The sequence below is a fragment of the Myotis lucifugus genome, unplaced genomic scaffold (genome assembly GCF_000147115.1).
Source record: "Myotis lucifugus unplaced genomic scaffold, Myoluc2.0 scaffold_278, whole genome shotgun sequence".
Lineage (NCBI taxonomy): Eukaryota > Metazoa > Chordata > Mammalia > Chiroptera > Vespertilionidae > Myotis > Myotis lucifugus.
The window spans coordinates 975,374-996,205 of NW_005871326.1; the positions used below are offsets into that span (position 1 = coordinate 975,374).

The following is a 20,832-nucleotide window of genomic DNA, read 5'->3' on the forward strand; positions in this document are numbered from 1 at the left end:
ACTAGTATATATAAACTCCATATGAATGCAAGACCTAAATTGGAAGCCACATTTCATGAAGGAAAAAAAAAACTTAAGAAAAATGAGATTTTACAACTCATATCTTGGAAAATATGGGTCAATATTGACAAGCAAGTGAGATAAGTATAAAATGGTTTAAAGTATATCATTACTCTGTCTGATATGAACAAACCAGGCAGAATCACTTGCCATGAATAAAATATGTATATAATATAAAAACCTGATTTAACAGCAGGCATATGATATGCTGTACCAACCAAAAAGCAACATTATAAAAGCAATATTTTTTGTTTTTGCACATATATCCATTAACTTAATCCTTACAATTACCCATGAATTGGATAAAGCATATGTTATCTTCATTTTCACTGAGGTAATACAGGTTAAGTGAATTGAAATGTGAAAGCCATCAAATGGCAGAAGTTGTGTTTTTCTACCAACGCCAAACTGACTATTGTAATCCAAACAGAAGGTAGAGTATTTGGTAAAAAGCCCAGCAGTGAAAAAATAAGCTCAGCATACAAATTAAGTATGTCCATCAGAGATGGAACTGGAAGAGTATACAAAAGCCACACAAAGAAAAAACACAATAGGATATGTTCAAGTTTCATTCATTCTAGCTATTCAATACTATTGGATGCAGGCTATGCCTGGACATTTTCCCAGGGATCGTAGTCAGTTTTTGACACCTGTACAAACTAAACATCTCACGTTTGTGGATTTAAACATTAAAAATCCTCTAAATTTTGAAACACACACGCAAAAAAAAAAGCAATAGAAAAGACTAAAAATTTACAAAAATGAGAAGTTGAAAAACTATGTGGAATCACATACCACGTAACGTTCCATTCAGGCTAGTCCCCGTTCTAAAAGGAAGATGTTTGTTTGCAGACAACGCCGGAGCAACACAGGACAGCTCGTCTTTCAGCAAAGCCAAATTCTCTCCCTGGTTTGGAGAAGCTACCTCCCGAAGCCTCTTCGCTGGTATTTTAACCCTTCTTTTCTTTTCCGGGCTAAACTCGGGGCCTTTCATATTATTGGCAACAAAACTAGTCTTGAAATTCTATAGCAGAACTTTCTTCTGGGTCCATAAAACTGCAGAACAAAATTTTCACCGCTTTGAAGACTGGGGAGGAGGTGGGGTAAGAAGCGCGCGGGTGGCGGGGGGGTAATGAAAACGTGAATTGTAAGTGATTCTGAAATATGCAGTCACCAACTTTTAAATTAAACAATGTCTAAACAGACTAGTCACAAAGCTAGAAATTTTGGTACTTAATGCAGCATAAAGACTAGAACCTTTTTACCCATTAATCCCACTCAGTCTACAAATGCACCATGCCATGAATCTTAAAAACTGGAGATGACAAGATAATGACTGCATGAGCATAATAACCACCACAATAACAGTGCATTCTCCAGTCTCAGTTGGCAAGGCAAAATCAAACAGATGTAGAGGCGGAGTTAAGATTTGCTGGGAGGAGGGAGTCCAGCAGGTAAAAACCCAAGTGATATTATTTTTTTAATTCCCTACGTAAGAAGCTTAATAGCATTATTCAGCCAATGAGTCTTACACATCCCTCCAGTTGCAAACACCAGTCACCTAAACTCACGCCTCCGAGTCTCCGGAACGCCGGGCAGCCTCACAGCCACAGGTCTCATCGGACAACACCTTCAGTTGCCCGCGGGTAAACACCCACTTCCTAGTAAGCCCGCCCCCCCCCCCCCCAGACACAACACGCATGCGCGCCTAGAATAGTGTCCGAAACAGCCAACCAGAAGGCTCAATGCTCCCGGGTGCTCCTCCATCCCTTTCCGGGTGGAAACAAACGCCCAACGTAAAAGGCTTAAAACAGGTGTGGATCGTTTTAAGGCAGTACATTGCCCCAAAGGATTTAAATATTGGATAAAACCCAAGAGACTCGTTGAACACCAGCAGCGCTCCCGAACTGGTAATACCACTCGCACTCATTAGGGAATGTTTACAGCGTAGCTCCTGGAGACCGTTAGGGACGCAAAGTAAATTAGTCTTTCAAACAGTTTCGGCAGATTCGGGATAGTTAGTGGCGAGGAAATCAAGAACAGGGAGCATTGTCTAAGGAGACAATCACAAAAATTAATTCTCAGAGGATTTCGGAGTTACAGGGTCATATCGTGTGTTTTTTTTTTCTCTCAAGTTCCCCTCGTTATAACGAATCGGCGTCCAAGGGTTTAAGGGGTATTTGACATCACCGCTCCCACGTGTTCTGCATCCAGCGGCGGCGGCACCCGCCGTGACCCCGACCCTCCGCCCCCGGACTCGACTGGCAGCGCAGCCCCCCCAGCCTCGTACTGTGGTCGGAAGCGAGAGCCTGTGCTTAAGTATGACCTCTTTCTCTGCCCTCGGAATCCCGGGTTCCCGGGCGGGGGGCGGCAGGCTACGCTCCGGAAAGGCGGTGGGTCTCTGAACGAGGCCGCCGCATCCTCGTGGGCTGCGGGGGGCTGCGGAGCCGGGCAGCGGGTCCTGCTGTCTCCGAGCGGGTTTGAGACCTGCCTGACGTCCGTGTCACTGGGGCGAGGCCCGTAATTGGAGGCTCCGAGGCACATCAGACTGGGCTGCAGCAGTCGGGGTCTTGTTCCGAGACTACGAGTCAGGCTGGAAGGCACCCTCTCCTTGACCTTGAGCTAACAGGCAGGAGACCCCCCTTTAATTGAACCGGCCTCCCTGGACACAAAACAGGCCCAGCACCTTTATCTGATCTGCTCGTTTTCAAGGACGCACTACTTAGACGTCCCCCTTTACGCATTACTAGAGGCTTTAGAAAAAGATGAATCAAAGCCAAACAATGTAATCTGTTGTAAAAGCTAAATAACACATTTTTAAAAAATTTTTTACAGTTCAGCTTTCATAGAAGAAATCCTAGAATTAAAAGGGACGTTGGGGTCTTGGCTTTGAAGAACCTTTTAATTATTCTTTGCAGATTATGTCTTATTCCAGTTACATTTCCCTCTTCATTACTGGGCTCACAGGTAGTACCTGCTTGTTCACAATTTGTTTTAGGGAAAATTAAAAGATAAAGTGACAGTGTCAGAGCTTTGGAGATGATTTAATTCCTTTATTTTCTAAATGTAACTTAGATGTGAAATAAAGTAACCTTTCCCCTCTAGTCTCTAAAGTGTGACCATAAGCAGTCATTACAAGTTGATTGGGTTGAAACCCAAGAAGTCTTGGCCCCCCTCCCCCCATCTAGTCCAGTGCTCAGAGGATTGTGCTTTAAGTCTTGAGGCCAACCTTTAAACCCGAAAGCAATAGACAGTAATCTTTCGAAAGAATTTTTGTGGGAGTGGTGTGGTATATAATGAGTTGCTATTTAATCAGACATTAACTTCCTAAACCTGCGGCAGATAATCTAAAGGAAAGGAACATGTGGTAGAGTCCTGTTAAAGCCTATCAACCAAACAAGTTAATTCAGATCAATTTAAACATCTGACCTATCAAAATAAAAGACACTGATAGCCCTGGGACAAAAAATATGGTTCACAAGATTGTGGGTTTTTTATTGTTATAATATTGTTAATATTTTTACTTATTTGCTGTCTCTTTTCCACTCTATATACATAGATACAGTACTCTTTTGCTGAACCATTGCAAGTAAGTTGCAGACATCATGACCTTTAACTCTAATTTCTTCAGCATGAATCACCTTAACAATCTGTTACATAGCCAGGATAAGGTTATCACACCTAAAATGGTAACATATCCCCAGAATGTCTTTTTTAACTCAAAAATGTTTCCTTTTAATTCAGGATCCAAAGTTCACACACTGTGTTTAGTTATCATGACCCTGTAGTGTCCTAATCTAGAACAGCCCTGTACCCCTTTTCTTTATGACCTTTTTTATTGATTGATTTCAGAGAGAATCATCAGTGATGAGAGAGAATCATTGATCAACTGCCTCCTGCACGCCCCCTACTGGGGATCAAGCCCACAACCCAGGCATGTGCCATGACCAGGAATTGAATTGTTACCTGATTCAATGCTGAAAACATTGAGCCACACAGGACGGGCCTGACTTTTTTTTTTTTAAGACCTCTGGTCTTACAAATTGTCCCTGATGGTGGCTTTTCCTCATTATTCCCTCATGATCAGAGTCAGATCATCCATTTTTGGGGAGAATACCACAGAGGTGATGCTAGGTATAATCACTTGATTAAGGTGGTGACTGCCAGGTCATTACAATATAGGAGGACAGTTTTCCTTTGGTAACCTGTGGAGATGTTTTGAGAGCATGAATATATCCTGTTTCCCAGGAACCTATCACCTAGTGGTTTTATGATCAATTTGTAATCCTTGCCTGAATCACAAGAGTATCAATGACCAGTACCAATCATGTAAGTGCCATGTTAGTGATAGAGGCCAAATACATCAGAAGAATCATTTGCTGTAACTATTTTTACAGAATTAGAAATTTGGCTTCAGGCCTGATACAAATCTGCATATGATTCTAAAAAAGAAATGGTGGACTTCTCCATCATATCCTGGTTAGTCTGTTAATTTCTTTTTAATATTCAGAAATTTCTGGGAATTGCTTGTTCTTTGATATTCACCTGGACATACTTACTACCTGGAAAGATAAGAATATTATATTTGTTTGTTTATTAATCCTTACCCAGGGATATGTTTTTATTTATTTTAGAAAGAGAGAGGAAGGGTGGGGGAGAAAGAAACAGGGATGAATTGCCCATCCCCTCCTGTACACACCCCAACCATAGATTGAACTTGTAACCTTTTGGTACACGGGACCATTCTCCAACCAACTGAGCCACCTGGCCAGGGCAGACTATGATGTATTTTTTAAATATATATAGTAACATATGCTAAAGACTTGTAACCTCAGAATGAGGAAACTAAATTTCACATATTGAAAAGGAAGAGGCTTTTTTCTTTCTATGTAACATTGTTAGTTTCAGATGTACAATATAATGATTCCATATCTGTATATATTGCAAAATGATCACAAAAAACCTAAGGAAGAGGCTTTTTAAAAAATGACTTAGCCAACAGAAGTTTAGATTTCTCAACTATTAGAGCTTGAAGAGGTCTCCCCAGTCATTGTAATCCCATCATTTTTTCAGATAAGAAATAAGACCTGACTGGAGACATTCAAGCAAAAGTTGGACAACTACTTTTCCAGAACAAAAAGGAAACTCATGCATCAGAAAAGGTTTGAGCTTGATGACTGATAAGATCTCCCTTTACTTTTAAATTACCCGGTTTTATGACATATTTGTGTTTGGCAAAAAATAACATTGCTGTATCATTCCTAAGACCTAAGCCAGAGATTCTGGAACTCTTATCCCTTCCCTCCATCTCCAGGTCTCAGGGGTATAATTGAAAGGTAATTTCCTCAGCAGATGTTTGCCTCTATAATAATAAACATTTGCTGTAATATCTGGAAACTAGGACCAAATAAAAGGGCAGCCACATTGCTGCTGCCTGTTTTCACTATCAGTGATTTGCTTGGCTTGTTGGAGTTTGTCAATCAGCATAATTTATGATTAAATAACTGCAAAAGAGAAGGCTGACTTTAGAAGACACCAGATAGCAAGTAAATTTGCAAATCAATCACCTTCAGTATTTCCTAGGAACAGTTGCCTACAGTTATGTATACCATAACCTTGATACAGATATACTTCAGAGATTGCAGGTTCAGTTCCAAACCACTGCAATAAGGGAGTCGTAATCCTTTTGCTGGTGGAGGGTCTTACCTTCAATTTGTAAAAAAATGCAATAAAGCAAAGCACAATAAAAAGTATGCCTTTATTTATGACTACAGAGAAGAGCTGTAGAGATTTAGGCAGACATAAGAAAATTGCTGACTGTTAGCTCGAGTTCAGTTGTAGGTCTGGGTCAATATTTGAAAAGTTTATAATTGAATGATTCTAGAGAAAAGGAAACCATAATGTTAATTTAGTGGTTTTTGAGTAAAGTATTTCTCTTTTATTTTTCCAAATTCTCAAGAAATATATTACGTTACTTTTATAATATGATAAAACTTTATTTCATTTTAAGGAATATATATAAAATATATATATATATATATATATATATATATATATATATATATTAAAAACTTTACATTAAAAGATAATGCCAAGAAGCCCTAGCTGGTTTGGCTCAGTGGATAGAGTGTCAGCCTGTGGACTGAAGGGTCCCGGGTTCGATTCTGGTCAAGGGCACATGCCCGGGTTGCAGGCTCAAACCCCAGTAGGCAGCCAGTCACTGATTCTCTCTCATCATTGATGTTTCTATCTCTCCCTCTCCCTTCCTCTCTGAAATCAATAAAAATATATATATTTTTAAAAAGATAATGCCAAGGAAATAATTATAAATAAAGAAGATTCATACCAACACCATTGAGGCACTCCATATCTATGTCTTATCAAATAACCATCTTTCGTCACCATGAGTTAGGTATACTAAGGGGCAAGTAGAGGATAGTCAGCAGAGTAATATCAATCTGCTATTATTTTGTTAAGGACATATAGGTCTATTTTATGAGGGATATTTCTCTAGTTTTATGTACTGCCTTTGTCTGGTTTTGATATTAGGATAATACTAAATTCGTTACACTTTTGACGTCTGCAGGGTCTAAGTATGTTTTTATTGATTTTGAGAGAGAGAGAGAGAGAGAGAGAGAGATGAGCTAGAAACATGGATCAGCTGCCTCCTGCACGCCCTCTACTGTGCATGGAGCTCGCAACCGGGCATATGCCCTGACTGGGTATCGAACAGGCAACCTCTCAGTGCATGGAATGATACTCAACCAACTGAGCCACATTAGCCAGGGCCTATGTTTTCATTTTTATTATTTCTGTTCTATTATTTCTGTCTACATGCTTTGGGTTTATTTTGCTCCTTTTCTAGGTGCTTTAGGTAGGAGTTTAGATCTTTGATTTGAGAGGTTTCTTCTTTTCTAATGTATGAATTTAATGCTATAAATTGTTCTCTTGGCACTGATATAGCTCTGTTAACACAAATTTTGATATGTTGTATTTTCAGTTCATTCAGTTCACTGATTTTTCCCCCTCTTGAGACTTCCTCTTTGACCCATGGATTATTTAGAAATTTATTGTTTATTTTCCAGATGTTTGGAAATTTGCCTGTTCTCTTTCTGTTAATTATTTCTAGCTTGATTCATCTGTGGTCAGAGAACACACTTAGAATGATTTAAATTATTTTAAATTTGTTGAGGCTAGTTTTATGACCCAGGATATTGGTTCAGTGGGCACTTGATAAAAATGTGCCTTCTGTGGTATTGGCTGAAATGTTCTATAAGTATGGATTGTATCCTCACTAACTTATAGAATATTAAAAAAAAAGAGGAGAAAAGAATAAATGCAAAAGAGTGGAAGATGTATACACGGTTGGAAATACTAGAATGGAATTACCATCAATTATATTCGTTAATCAAGTGAGAATGTTATTTTTTTTCCATGATGATAGCACTTTGAGTTTCCTAGTTTCATGAAAACGTCATGCTTTTCAGAGCCACTTCAAATAATAATGAGTCAATAAGAATGACTTATACATCCAGTTTATCTTTTTTGCATTGGTTATTAGGAAATTCAAGCTAAATATAATGCATAAAAATTCATTTAGTCTACAGTGTACAAGATTGTATTTGCTTCTTTCTTTACATGCTGTTTAATTTCTATTTTAAACCATCTTATTTTATACAAATCTTTATGTGAGATGTTCTTCCATTTTAGAACTAGCCAGATAGAGTAAATAATGTGATACATTCTTATTTCTGGATTAACTAAGCCTGGGCCCTCCATTTAGGATATTGAAAATCCCAGGAATTCAGAAAGGCTTTTGACTTCCTTATCTTCACTTCTCTGTTGCCCCCAAGTTAGATCATAAGTGTCATATGTTTAGAAGTTTCTGTTACAGTTATTGCCCTTTTTGAATTTCAGACTTCACAACTCCTATAACTCCCTTTTAAAGTATATTAGAACTCATTTGGGTTATTGATTTATAAGTTAGGATAGTGTTTGTTAACAATTAATAGTACTCTGCATTTGCATAGAGAAGGTAAAAGGATCATTAGTAGCACAGGTCAAAGTTACATTAGCAACCAATGGAATAGTTAACTGAAGTACTTATAGAAGACAACAGAGATCTCTTGTTTTCCCTTAGAATCCTACTAAGGCCCTAGCTGGTTTGGCTCAGTGGATAGAGTGTCGGCCTTTGGACCAAAGGGTTTCGGGTTCGATTCCGGTCAAGGGCACGTGCCTTGGTTGCAGGCTCCTCCCCAGCCTGAGCCCTCGTCAGGGCTGGTGCAGGAAGCAACCAATGTTTTTCTGTTTCTCTCACATCGATGTTTCTCTCTGTCTTTCCCTCTCTCTTCCACTCTCCCTAAAAATCAACGGAAAAATATCCTCAGGTGAGGATTAGCTAAAAAATAATTTTCAGATTCCTTTAAAAAAAACCTTACTGGGAATGGAACTTTAATAAGTAGCTTTTCTGCACAGTAGCAGGGCAATTCATCTTAAAACTGGAGATTTAGCCACTCAGTGATTAGAGTGTGTAGGCCCTTGGACAGAGGGTCTCAGGTTCGATTCCCACTCAAGGACACATACCTGGGTTGCAGATTTCTATCCCAGCCTGTGCGGGAGGAGACCAATCAATGTGTTTCTCTCTCACATTGATCTCTCTCTCTTTTTTTCTCTCTCTTAAAATCAATGGAAAAAATATCCTCAGGCGAGTATTAACAACAACAAAAAAAGTAACCCACTAAAGATTTAGATAGACAGGGTCTTTGGGTCCCACAGGTAATAGCATTAAAAAATCTAATTCTAAACTTTATGGTTCTGTTGTCATTAATGATGTGGGAAATTGGGGGAGTGGTGTATAATTACATACATGGTTAGAAATTGATAAAATGTGAATAATGTGGTATTTCAGGTAGACTTGTTTCAGTTCTATTTCATAAACTATTCTTGTTTTGATTACCTAACTCTTCAAGTAGCCTAAAAACATTTATTTGTAGCCCATGTGGCTCAGTTGGTTGAGCATTGTCCCATGTACCAAAAATTCACTGGTTCGATTCCCAAACAGGGCTTATACCCAGGTTTTGGGCTCGGTCCCCAGTAGGGAGTATACAGGAAGCAGATGATCAAGCGATGTTTCTCACACCAATGTTTCTTTCTCCCTCTCCCTCTCTCTCTAAAATCAATAAAAAAAACATTTTTTTAAATAAAATATTTGTTTATAGGTTGACAAACGTTTTTTATTTTTAAATCAGGTGACTAATAAAGGTACCGAAAGAATATGGCTGCACAAATTCCAGAATCTGATCAGATAAAACAGGTAAGGTATTATAATTAAGAAAAAGACATTTGGCAAACAATTTAAGGCACTGTTGAATGCAACCATGTCAGTGATCTCACAAAATAATGGTTTATCTTTCATTTCCAAAATTGGATATTAAATGAAGAATATTAATTTTCAGGTAATCCAGGAAAGAATATTCAATCAGAAAATCTGACTATATTTTGTAGCTCATATTACATAGATCATAGTATACCCATTTAAGTTAGCAAAAGTTTGATTTCAAATATTACAGGACATTTCACCTAAAATACAAACTTCAGTTAAGTTTCAGAACATTTTTGTTTTAAAAGCCAAATATTAACCAGTGAACTTATATACCTATAGGCATACCCCACGAACAGACAGTAATGCGGGGAAGACCTGGGGAGGGGGCAGGAGCAGGGTGGAGAGAGGGTCAGTGTTGGGGGGGAAGGGACTTCTGTAATACTTGCAACAAACATTTTTCTAAAACACCAAATATTAACACCTTATTTATGTTTTTTAAAAATACCTTATTTGTTTATAGTTTAAAGAATTTCTTGGAACCTACAATAAACTTACAGAAACCTGCTTTTTGGACTGTGTTAAAGACTTCACAACAAGAGAAGTAAAACCTGAAGAGGTATGAAAAGTGTACCCACTAAAAATTCTCTAAGCTTGTGATCAGCAACTTAAAAGCAATCCCCCTAAGCATTTTGCTTGTTCCTAGTTATTACAGGAATTTTTCCTGCCTTTATGCTCCATTGCTTGGAGGAACTAAAGCAGCCAAGGACCCATAACATTGAGTTTAGTGATGACAAATTTAATATGATAGTCACATTGAATCAAGGCAGACTTTTTTAGAGAAGATGCCTGGGGCTTGCTGAATTATTGTTCCATTGCAGTCTTAGTAATTAGCTTTCAATTAAGATGACCTAGCTAGAGAAACTTGACATGGCTTTTCTATCTGACCCTGAGAATTCAGGGTAACTTTGGAAAAACTAGAGCTCGAATTTGGTCGCTCATATTGCATAGATAGACTCTTAAAACCCAATCCTATTAGAAGTTATAACTTTTAATCTGCTCATCAAAACATTTATGTATTGGCTTAAAGTGACATAACTTCTTCCAGTGGAAGAATACTGAAAACATTCATGCCAAGATCTTAACTTTTAACCAGCAATGAATAAGTACTTGTTAAATAAATGACAATGTTTAATAGATGCTAAATGTAATATTTTTACTGGAAAAAAGTAAAAGGTTGAAAATTAACTTAATATTAAGAATGGAATTTCTCATTAAAAAGGAACAAAGTTGTACTGGGCCTACATTTTAATAATCAGAATAAGGGAATGGGAATGTGGGCTTTCAGTTAATACTAAAACACACCTGCAGAAAATCTAGTCCAGATAGCAGGGACTTACCATTGTTTTTAGTGCCTACAGACCTGTAGGTATCAAAATGTAATACCTCTTATATTAACAGTTGAAAGCTATGGTCACCTGCTACTTATTAATACCATTTAATTCTCAGATATATTCAAAGAAAAGTACCTACTGGTTGGTCTTTTAGAATACATGCTTTTTTTTTCTTCAAATTAATATTTCTGTGTTGCCTCTTCCATCTTCTCTCTATTTCTAGACCACCTGTTCAGAACATTGCTTACAGAAATATTTAAAAATGACGCAAAGAATATCCATGAGATTTCAGGAATATCATATTCAGCAGAATGAAGCCCTGGCAGCCAAAGCAGGACTCCTTGGCCAGCCACGATAGAGACGTCCTGAGGGGTGGACTTTCCCTGAAAGGTTGCCAATAGCTTTGCACTGGAATTGAGGATTCATCTGATAGAATCCCCTGAAAGCAGTAGCCACCATGTTAACCATCTGTCATGACTGGCAAATGGAAACCACTGGAGAAACAAAATTGCTATTTACCAGGGATAATCAAAATAGAAGGTCTTACTGTCCAATCAACATGTAAGATGCAACATTTGTTGAGGCCTTATGATTCAGGAGCTTAGTCACTTGATTAGAAAAATAAACCATTATTTCTTCAATAGTGACTATTAATTTTAAAGCAAAATCATGAATGAGATAGAAACAATTTTTATTTCTAAAAGTTAAATAAATGGAAATATCACTGCGCAGTTGTTTATGCTATATCATAACATAGTATTCGGACTGGACTGGATACGTTGAATGTTTTTTCAATCAGGATCATCTTCCAAGTATTCCTGTTCATTCATGTCTGCCTCAAATTGCTGGTAAATACATAAAATAGTTACTAATCATTTCAATGCACAGTCCTTTTCTTGCCTCTCTTCTGTGTCAGGGAGGGCATTACACATTCTTATTCTAGCTACATTTCCATATATTTTCAGGAAACAACCCATCTGAGACTAGGTTGGGAATATTTGAGTTGACTGTTAGGCTCTAGCAGCGGTTCTCAACCTGTGGGTCGCAACCCCTGAAAATACATCCTGCATATCAGATGTTTACGTTACGATTCGTAACAGTAGCAAAATTACAGTTATGAAGTAGCAACAAAAATAATTCTATGGTTGGGGGTCACCACAACATGAGGAACTGTATTAAAGGGTCGCGGCATTAGGAAGGTTGAGAACCACTGCGAGTCTAGTGGAATGTGTGTTTTGTTCAAAAGCTGGGAGTCTAACATGAATGATTCTGAGTCAGACCAATGATTCTCAGTCAGTCATAGTGTATTCTCAGCCATGATGTGATTAGTGTAATAAAAAGTGAACCAAAGTTAAAAGTAGTGTCTTATGGCTAAATGAGTCCTAAAATCCAAGCATTTTTAGGAAATTCTAGTTGATCCATAAGCATATCAAGCAGTTTGGTAAATGTAAGTGGACTAATACCTATTAATAATTAGCTTCTGAAAGGATTTCATTTGATATCAATCTCAAGTTATACTTTAGAAAACACTGATTAGCCTATATGTTTAAACTTACCAACGTGATATCTATGTTTTGTCATACTAATGGAAAGTAGAAGTGTTCTGCTTTGATAATTTACTGTTTTCTATGTTACATCTAATTTTTAAGCCAGTAGGACAGTGGTTCTCAACCTTGCCTGCGCATTAGAATCACCTGGGAATCTTTTTAAAATCCTGATCCTCATCCTCCGGAAATTCTGTTTCTTTGTTACTAATGTTGTGGCCCCACCCCATAACAAAGAAACAGAATTTCTGGAGGATGAGACCCAGAAATCAGGATTTTAAAAAGATTCCCAGGTGATTCTAATGTGCAGTCAAGGTTGAGAACCACTGCACTAGGACATTTAAATAACAATTACCATTTAACTTAAAGGCCTCCATGGACAGTACAGTAGGTCAATAATTGTGGTATCTTTGAAAGTACAAAGACAAAATGTTAACAATGCTATCTTTAAAATTGAAATGCTGAAACAATTCTCAACAAAATATATAATACATTATAGTCAAAGGAACATGAAAGAATTGGCTTGTTTCACCTTAAGGCAAGAAAGGCAATAAAAAAATCAGATTTTACTCATTTAAAACTTTGGGCCATTCACACATCTACTTTGCTATTTCTGTGTATCCAAGCCCAATTTGTTTATTCTGCCCATTTCACAAAGATAAATAAGTGCTCACCTGGCAAATCAGGGGAATTTTATGTAACAGCATCTCAAATACCTTGGGAGGGAGTGTGTGTTTAAAAACCTTCACAAGTTCCCGTGGTTGCCCACACATTGAAAGGGCATTGCTGAGATGTTCAACCCCCATTCTGTGCTCTCCTGAAACAAATTGATAAGTTCAGAGCAAAATTTTAATATTCTGCAAAGTATACATTATACAAATTACCAAGAAAGCACCAAGTATTAAAACTTTAAAAGCATATCAAGATGAAGGCTGCCCTGGTCAGTGTGGCTCAGTTGCTTGTGTGTCATCCCATGCACCACAAGGTCGAAAGTTGATTCCCAGTCAGGGCACATGCCCAGTTTGCAGGATCGATCCCCAGTAGGGGGTGTGCTGGAGGCAGCCAATCAATGTTTTTCATTGATGTTTCTCTCCCCCATTCTCTCTAAAATCAAAAACATTTTTAAAAAGATAAAGGCTATGCAAACAAGCCTCATAAAGGATATAAATGTGGGAGGAAATGTTGACCTGCCAGATTCACTGAGGTCAAGCTGAAATATGAATACCTGTAAGAGGTAGGTATTGAGTTTTTTTTTAAAGGTTGTGTTCTGTTATCTTTACGTGTGTGGCTGATGAAATTGTAGATAAAACATGTTTTTCTGGCTAAATGATAATTTTAAAAAATCTTTGGGGAGCATTTTTAAAACAAGATTTAGTGTAACATGAATTACATATTCAGGGGAAGAAATTAAGAGATTTAAGAACTTTCATCTCGCCGAAACCGGTTTGGCTCAGTGGATAGAGCGTCAGCCTTCGGACTGAAAGGTCCCAGGTTCGATTCCAGTCAAGGGCATGTACCTGGGTTGTGGGCACCTCCCCAGTAGGAGATGTGCAGGAGGCAGCTGATGTTTCTCTCTCATCGATGTTTCTAACTCTCTCCCTTCCTCTCTGTAAAAAAAAATCAATAAAATATATTTAAAAAAAAAAAAACTTTCATCTCTAAGTAAAGTTTTAAATTGAGTTTAGGATGATTGGCTATAAAGTAAGAATGAAAATTTGTGAAGACTAAAAATTAATCAGACTTTAAGTTAGAACATGGAATCAGTCTCACTTCCTTGTTTTGGGGAACTGAGGCAAAGATCAGTGAAATGATTTAAGGTTTCAAAGCTAATTAATGCCAGAATTAGTAACAGAACCTAATTTTCCGAACCTTGAGACTACAGTATGCTGCCTCTCTTCTGGTGTTATGTAATAACTAGAGGCCCGGTGCACTCGGTAAGGGGGCGGTGGGGGTGCTCCCTCAGCCCGGCCTGCACCCTCTCGCAGTCTGAGAGCCCTCGGGATTTATGACTGATGGCTTAGGCCCGCTCCCCAGCAGTCAGACATCCTTAGCACTGCCTTGGAGACGGGCTCCCGCCACCACCGCTGCACTGCCTGGCTTGTGGCTGAGCAGAGCTCCCCCTGTGGGAGCGCACTGACCACCAGGGGGCAGCTCCTGCATTGAGCGCCTGCCCCCTGGTGATCAGTGGGCATCATAGCTACTGGTCATTCCACAGTTCAGTTAATTTGCATATTAGCTTTTATTATATAGGATACAAGTTGAAATTTTGACATTTAATATATAACTAGTTAGGAAATAAAATATAGTCTGTAGTTAAATATATTAGATTCTTATTAATGGAAATGAATTTTTCATTTCTTGGTTGAACTACATGGTTGTATGAAAAGTGCATAATGGACAGGAAAAAAATGCTCCCCAAAGATGTATATTAAGTTTAAAATATGCCCTGGCTGGGGTGGCTCAGTTGGGCATCATCCTGTGTATGGGAAAGGTTGCTGGTTTGATTCCCAGTCAGGGCACTTGCCCAGGTTGAGGGCTCAATCCCTGGTAGGGGGCATGCAGAAGGCAGCCAATCGATGATCTACTCTTACATCAGTGTTTCTCCCTCTCTAAAAAGTCAATAGAAATATTTTTAGGCACACACACACACACCAAAAAAAAAAAAATTATATAATATATATATATATGAAAGATATGACATAGACAAAGTAAGCCTTATCCATACATAGATTTTAGGACTTAAGATTTTGTGTCTATAGACACCTAATTTTACATTTTCAACTTAAGAAATCCTCATTGCTGGGTTTTTTGTAACTTCTCTTAGGCATTTAAAGAAGCTATTTCTTGTTCCTGGCTGGGTAGCTCAGTTGGCCAGAGCATTGTCCCAATACACCAAGGTTGTGGGTTCAATCCCAGGTCAGGATACATATAAGAATCAACCAATGAATACATAAATAAATGGAACAACAAATTAATGTGTGTTTTTTTCTCTAAAATCAATAAATAAAAGAAGCTATTTCTTAAATGAAGTACTTTGCTGTACGGTTTATTTTAAATTAATACAATTACAGCTTTATGAAAATACTTTAAGTCTAAATGTTTTTAATGTATTGAGCTTTTTAAAGAAAAAGATACAATAGTGCCTGATCTTAAGTTGATGGAGCTAATGTGACACAAAAAAAATATGATTAGTTAAGTCAACCACTAAATTCAATCAAATCATTGTTCTATGGTCCCAAACAGACATAACCACAATTGAGATGCTATAGAACTAGACTACCTGACAACAAAGTCATGAAAATTGGGGTTGGTATAGAGGGGAGTGGAAAAAATTTAAAAAGATTACAGAAAACTGGGTGAAAGGTTATCGCATTACAATACTGGTTCTCAGTGTTGGATTTATATTGTAATAACCAGGAGGTTTGCCCTAACTGGTTTGGCTCAGTGGATAGAGCGTCGGCCTGCAGACTAAAAGGTCCCAGGTTCGATTCCGGTCAAGGGCATGTACCTTGGTTGTGGGCACATCCCCAGTAGGAGGTGTGCAGGAGGCAGCTGATCAATGTCTCTAACTCTCTATTTCTCTCTGTAAAAAATCAATAAAATATATTTTTTAAAAATAATAACCAGGAGGTTTAACAAATACTGATGCTTGGGTACCACCCCCAGAGATTCTGATTTAATTGGCTTGGGGTTTGATGGATTTAAAGAATAAGCAATCAAGATTGAGAACTGCTTTGAAAGTAAAATACAGTAAAAGTATGTAACCCTTAAAGAGCTAATTAACCAATTTAGGGGTTCACAGAATTAATGCTATTACCTTTGAGAGGGAAAAATTTAAATACACAAGTTTGCAATTACTGTTTTAATCAATTTAATATCTAACATTCATCTCAGTCTAAATTAATACATGATAGCTCTTAAACATAGTGAATAAAAATAGAATGTAAAAAATAATTGTTATTTTTTCTTTTGGCTTAATATTCAGAATTTTCCTCTCCATATTTATTTTATATTATCCCAATTGAAAAATGTTAAAGCTGACAAGCTCTATTTTAATTGCCCCTTTATTGAGGGAATATCCATATCTAGGGATTAATCCAGATTTTATGAAGCCCCTAGTTTATATAATTTGGGGGACCCTGTTTAAGAAAATAAAAAAAATTTGCCCTGCCAGTTTGCCTCAGTGGGTAGAGCATCAGTGGACCAAAGGGTCCCGGGTTTGATTCCAGGTTGCGGGCTCCTCCCTAGCCGGGGCCCTGGTCAGAGCACGTGCAGGAGGCAACAAATTGATGTGTTTCTCTCACATCAATGTTTCTCTGTTTTTCCCTCTTCCACTCTCTAAAAATCAATGGAAAAATATTCTCGAGTGAGGATTAAAAAAGAAAATATAAAATTTTGAATACAAAATTGGTAGGATCCTTCCCAGCACCTTCAAAGAGGCCCATACAAATGAAGGTCCTTAAAACTTACACTTCATTACTTTGTATAAAATCACTCCTGCTTCTACCATTGTCAGTTCTAATTATTCATTTTGTCATTCATATTTAACAGATATTTTTAGTTAATTTATAAACCTATCTAAAAATTGTTCTTAAGCCACCGATTAAAGTTAAAATCTTTAGTATTGCTCTGAATTGTCCAGAATCTTGACTTCCTCTTTGTCTTTATAAATCCTAGAGGATGCTATCCTCATAAATACAGGTTGAAAAACAAAATCTTTTCAAAAAAGACAAAAGAAGCAAAAACAGGTACAGGTACTGTGATATGGAGGGGAATTGATAACACTTGAAAAAAATGACATATAAAGGGGTGACAAAAGAAGCAAAAACAGGTACAGGTACTGTGATATGGAGGGGAATTGATAACACTTGAAAAAAATGACATATAAAGGGGTGTGATGCTTGTTTATTGAGCATCATCATTTTTCCCTTAGATAAGGCTCAAAAAAAACATTTTCCTTTCCAGGGTACAACACCAGAGTAAAAACATGGTCATTATATATACAACTAGAGGCCCGGTGCACCAGTGGGGTGCCTCAGCCTGGCCTGCGCCCTCTCGCAATCTGGGACCCCTCAGGGATGTTGGACTGCCTGCTGCTCCTGCCTGCCGCCCCTGCTCATCCCAGCCCTGATGCGCCTGCTGCAGGCTCATGCCCAGTCAGTCCATGAGCCCTGCATCTGGTGCCCATTGGTCAGCTGAGCGGCACTCCCTCACTGTGGGAGTGCATTGACCACCAGGGGGCAGCTCCTGCATTGAGCACCTGCCTCCTGGTGGTCAGTGCTTGTCATAGCAACCAGTCAACTGTCAGGTCATTTGGTTGCTTAGGCTTTTATATATATAGATATTTTATACGATACTGATATTATCTACCATCATTTTACCTGACAATATTGTGTTTTCTCTCAAAGCTGGAATTGGGTGGGGATAAATTATATTTCAAAAGCTAGGTCATGGCTATTAAAAGCAAAGTATTCCCTACAGGCATCACTACATTAGACAGGACAAGAATGGATATTCATAATGACTTTACCCTAAAAAATAAGTATTTTATAAGAAGGCAGGAAAATGTTTATAAAGCAGTTAAAAACTTTTTTAAGTTTTGGTTCACACAAGTACCCATTTGGAAAATTCATTTACTAAATTTTTACCTGATGATAGATGAGGTGTTCTAGCATTTGGCTTTGCTTCTCCATCGGCACTTCCAAGACTGCAACGTAACCTGGAACACTAACTATAACACATTGGAGCTGGCAAGTGGGATGGAGTGACAATGCTGGGACAGTTTCTCTTTAAACTGAAGCACATTGACTAACACATCTAGCTAGTTAAGTTACTTAACATACATATACTGATCAATAAATGAACAAATTATCATAAAGAACTGCTTACAAAAGAATGTTTATGCTCTTACCTCTAGATAGCCAAAGCTCTCCCATTCGTACTTCGTGCAGAAAAAGTTCTTGCAACTTTTCATTCCTTGCTGGATCCCACTGCTACGATTCACAAAATATTTAACAATGAGTAATGAATCTGAGGGATATGCTTACTAATCAAAATTATTTAGTTTTTATTTTAAAATGCACTTCTTAAACCTAGTTTCTAAATCCAAAGTATGACAAATGCAGTTATTCTTTATACTATTTAAACCAATTTCTTAAAATGGAATTACTATTTCAGGCCATAAAAAAAAAAATACATGAGAGGCTGGGTGGTGGGGGTAAAGGGGGAGGAAATGGGAGACATCCGTAATACTGTCAGCAATAAAATAAAATTTAAAAAAAGGGAAAAAAATGCATGGCATATCCAAATTAGGCTGAGATGCTTGTAATAACTCATCCATATTTTACTTGGCTTACTAAGTACACATATCAGACATCTTACTATAATTAACTATAACAGAGATTACTTTGTATGTTGCAAAACTATTCCCTTGCCTGGGTATTAACATTGCTTGTTGATTGGGAAACAGCTGGTGGGGAGTTGGCAGTGCCGGGTGTTGGAAGGTTGCTGTGGTTTGCTGGAGCCTGGGGTATGAACATGACCAGGGTCACAGGATGCCACATCATTGGAACCATGCCCAGGCTGGTCTTTAAAGGTAGAGTGAGCACCAGGCTGGCCTGGCTCAGAGGTTGAGCATCCACCTATGAACCAGGAGGTCACGGTTTGATTCCAGTCAAGGGCACATGCCTGGGTTGTGGGCTCCATCCCCAGTAGGGGGCGTGCGGGAGGCAGCCGATCCATGATTCTCTCATCACTGATGTTTCTAGTCCCCCCTCTCCCTTCCTCTCTGAAATTAACAAAAACATACTTTAAAGAAATTGTTTGAAGCAATTGTTCCTACAACGTTTATTGTATAGCTGCCTTTTCATAACCCCAAATGGTTCTTCCTTCTTTTTCTTTTGTAAGCGACAATAAAAACTAAGCCTGAACTCCACGTGGGCTCGGAAGTGCCAGCTCAGGAACCAGCCGAGACCCCGATCGGAGCCGGGCCCTGCACTGCGGGCAGGTTACTCACTACGCCACCTGGGCGTCGCTAAAGCTCTTCACCTGGGCGCCGGGTCCATCAGCCTTTGGAGGCTGGGCTCTTCTTTCTGCAAAGACAACATGGCACGTGCTGAATGGAGTCACCCCGACGCCGGTGTGCGCCGCGCGGGCCCCTCCAAAGCGGCGGCACCCCGGCCCCCCTGCCGCCCGGGCCACGCCCCCGCCGCCGTCGCACTCACTGTCCCGCAGGCGGCGCTTGAAGGCGGGGTCGCCACGCCGCTTCCAGTCGAAGTAAACGCAGTAGCCCAGGAAGGCGACGGCGCCACAGGACGCCAGGGCCGCCAGGAGGCCAAGGAGGGTGCGGATGCAGGGCATCCGGCGGCGGGCGTCCCACCAGCGGAGCGTTGGGCGCGGGCCAGCGAGCGCGGGGAGCCCGGCCGGCCGGCAGGGGGCGTCGGCGCGGCGCCCATACCGGCCTCCGGGCTTCCAGTGCGCAGGGCGACAGGTTTCGAAGCCTGGCACCACCGCTGCTGGCGGACAGAGGAGGAGGCCAAGGGTCCCAGAGGACCTGGGTGGGAGATCTCACCGCCACCCAGCAACAGAGCTCTGTTCAAACCTAGGTCTGTTGCACCAAATTCTGAACCCCATTTACCCAACACACCCCACCCCTGTCCCTGTGCCCACGATGATACCCAGTCAGGCAAATCACAGTATGTCAGCAATCTGGTTAGCTGGGGAACTGGATCCTCCTTAGGACTGTGTTCCCTCACCTGCAAATTTAAGTTGATGCAAAACTTTGGTCGTCATCTACAGAACTGCCCGGGGAGCTCCTGAGCACTAGCCGTACTCCTCAACCTGGTCTCCCTTATCACCTGAAAGGACCCAGCAGCCCAAAGTACCCAGCCACCTTAGCTCAAAAACTGGAAGAAAGGAATTTTGAAGCAAAAACATTTAGCCTAGAAAAAAACAAACAAACAAAAAAACCACCGTTAATTTGCTGAGCTGACCCTGACAGCCAAAGCTCCTGTAGCAAACCCAACTCTGAGAGAACCATCATCCTTGCTGGCCTATATGCTTTTCTTCCTAATATTTGCCTTATTCAGCAGACACAGCAGAAAGAAGGTAAGACCTTACCCCAAATATCAGAGTTTTGAATTTAAACTAAGCCAAAGAGAAAGGCATAAGCTATGTAAGGACCTAAGAAATGAAAGTTTATCTTTTTTGTTAGGTTATTCAGCTGCTCCTTAGATTTAATGATATTGCTAGAGTGTGCATCGCAAGGTGCTCATCACTGCTGTGACTACAGTCGGGGCTGAGAAGCAGCCCAGGCCCTCACAGTTTGAGTTAGCAGATGTGAGTTGTTTTCTTGACTGCTGTATGTTTTTTCTTCCTACGATGACTCAGTCTTATAGTTGGGAACTCGAGCTATTGTCAAAACCTGATGGTAAACACAAAAATAGAGGACAGCATCGGAATCCAGTGTTACTGGTGATCTTGGAGTTTTGGGTTCAGAATCTTAGTGATGGATTTA

General features: G+C 39.4%; 4 protein-coding genes across 19 annotated transcripts in view; 1 reads left to right on the forward strand and 3 right to left on the reverse strand.

Moving 5' to 3' along the window:
- Positions 1 to 1,726, reverse strand: part of KIAA0586 (KIAA0586 ortholog) — a 95,134-nt gene extending 93,408 nt beyond the window's left edge. For 7 of the 10 annotated variants that reach the window (XR_002831839.1, XR_002831840.1, XR_002831841.1 and 4 more), the window contains exons 1-2: positions 1,622 to 1,726; positions 856 to 1,116 (exon numbers count right to left, since the gene is read on the reverse strand). Coding sequence is in view for 6 of the 10 variants with exons in the window: in XM_023763231.1 (XP_023618999.1) it covers positions 856 to 1,054 (199 nt within the window). In the remaining 4 variants the exon portion in view is untranslated. Of the gene's footprint in view, positions 1 to 855; positions 1,148 to 1,592 lie in introns of those variants that run through there. The other 3 variants (XM_023763230.1, XM_014465076.2, XM_023763234.1) reach the window with 3 other exon arrangements.
- Positions 1,727 to 1,846: 120 nt separating this feature from the next.
- Positions 1,847 to 11,658, forward strand: TIMM9 (translocase of inner mitochondrial membrane 9). Of its 5 annotated transcripts, XM_023763238.1 has the most exons (7): positions 1,847 to 1,970; positions 2,196 to 2,379; positions 3,620 to 3,649; positions 5,134 to 5,222; positions 9,309 to 9,373; positions 9,903 to 9,998; positions 10,997 to 11,658. In XM_023763238.1, exons 5-7 carry the CDS (start codon positions 9,335 to 9,337, stop codon positions 11,129 to 11,131), a joined length of 270 nt encoding a protein of 89 aa, XP_023619006.1. In that variant the 5' UTR covers positions 1,847 to 1,970; positions 2,196 to 2,379; positions 3,620 to 3,649; positions 5,134 to 5,222; positions 9,309 to 9,334; the 3' UTR covers positions 11,132 to 11,658. The 5 variants fall into 5 exon arrangements, with proteins under 5 accessions (XP_023619006.1, XP_006099639.1, XP_014320575.1 ...); XM_014465088.2 differs by having other exon boundaries at positions 1,862 to 2,379; XM_014465089.2 differs by lacking the exon at positions 5,134 to 5,222 and having other exon boundaries at positions 1,859 to 2,379; positions 10,997 to 11,500.
- On the reverse strand, positions 11,448 to 19,702 carry TOMM20L (translocase of outer mitochondrial membrane 20 like). 2 transcript variants are annotated; one of them, XM_006099575.3, is made up of 5 exons: positions 19,541 to 19,702; positions 19,365 to 19,408; positions 18,229 to 18,310; positions 12,992 to 13,134; positions 11,448 to 11,618 (listed from the first exon to the last, which is right to left on the reverse strand). In XM_006099575.3, the coding sequence occupies exons 1-5, from the start codon at positions 19,674 to 19,676 to the stop codon at positions 11,565 to 11,567; spliced, it is 459 nt and encodes a 152-aa protein (XP_006099637.1). In that variant the 5' UTR covers positions 19,677 to 19,702; the 3' UTR covers positions 11,448 to 11,564. The 2 variants fall into 2 exon arrangements, with proteins under 2 accessions (XP_006099637.1, XP_014320572.1); XM_014465086.2 differs by lacking the exon at positions 11,448 to 11,618 and adding an exon at positions 17,966 to 18,048 and having other exon boundaries at positions 12,999 to 13,134; positions 19,541 to 19,697.
- ARID4A (AT-rich interaction domain 4A) overlaps positions 13,086 to 20,832 on the reverse strand; it is a 76,140-nt gene continuing 68,393 nt past the window's right edge. The window contains exons 25-27 of one of the 2 annotated variants that reach the window (XR_002831843.1): positions 18,229 to 18,310; positions 17,966 to 18,048; positions 13,086 to 13,134 (exon numbers count right to left, since the gene is read on the reverse strand). The gene's annotated coding sequence lies outside the window, so the exon portion shown is untranslated. Of the gene's footprint in view, positions 13,135 to 17,965; positions 18,065 to 18,228; positions 18,311 to 20,832 lie in introns of both variants that reach the window. The other variant, XR_002831842.1, reaches the window with a different exon arrangement.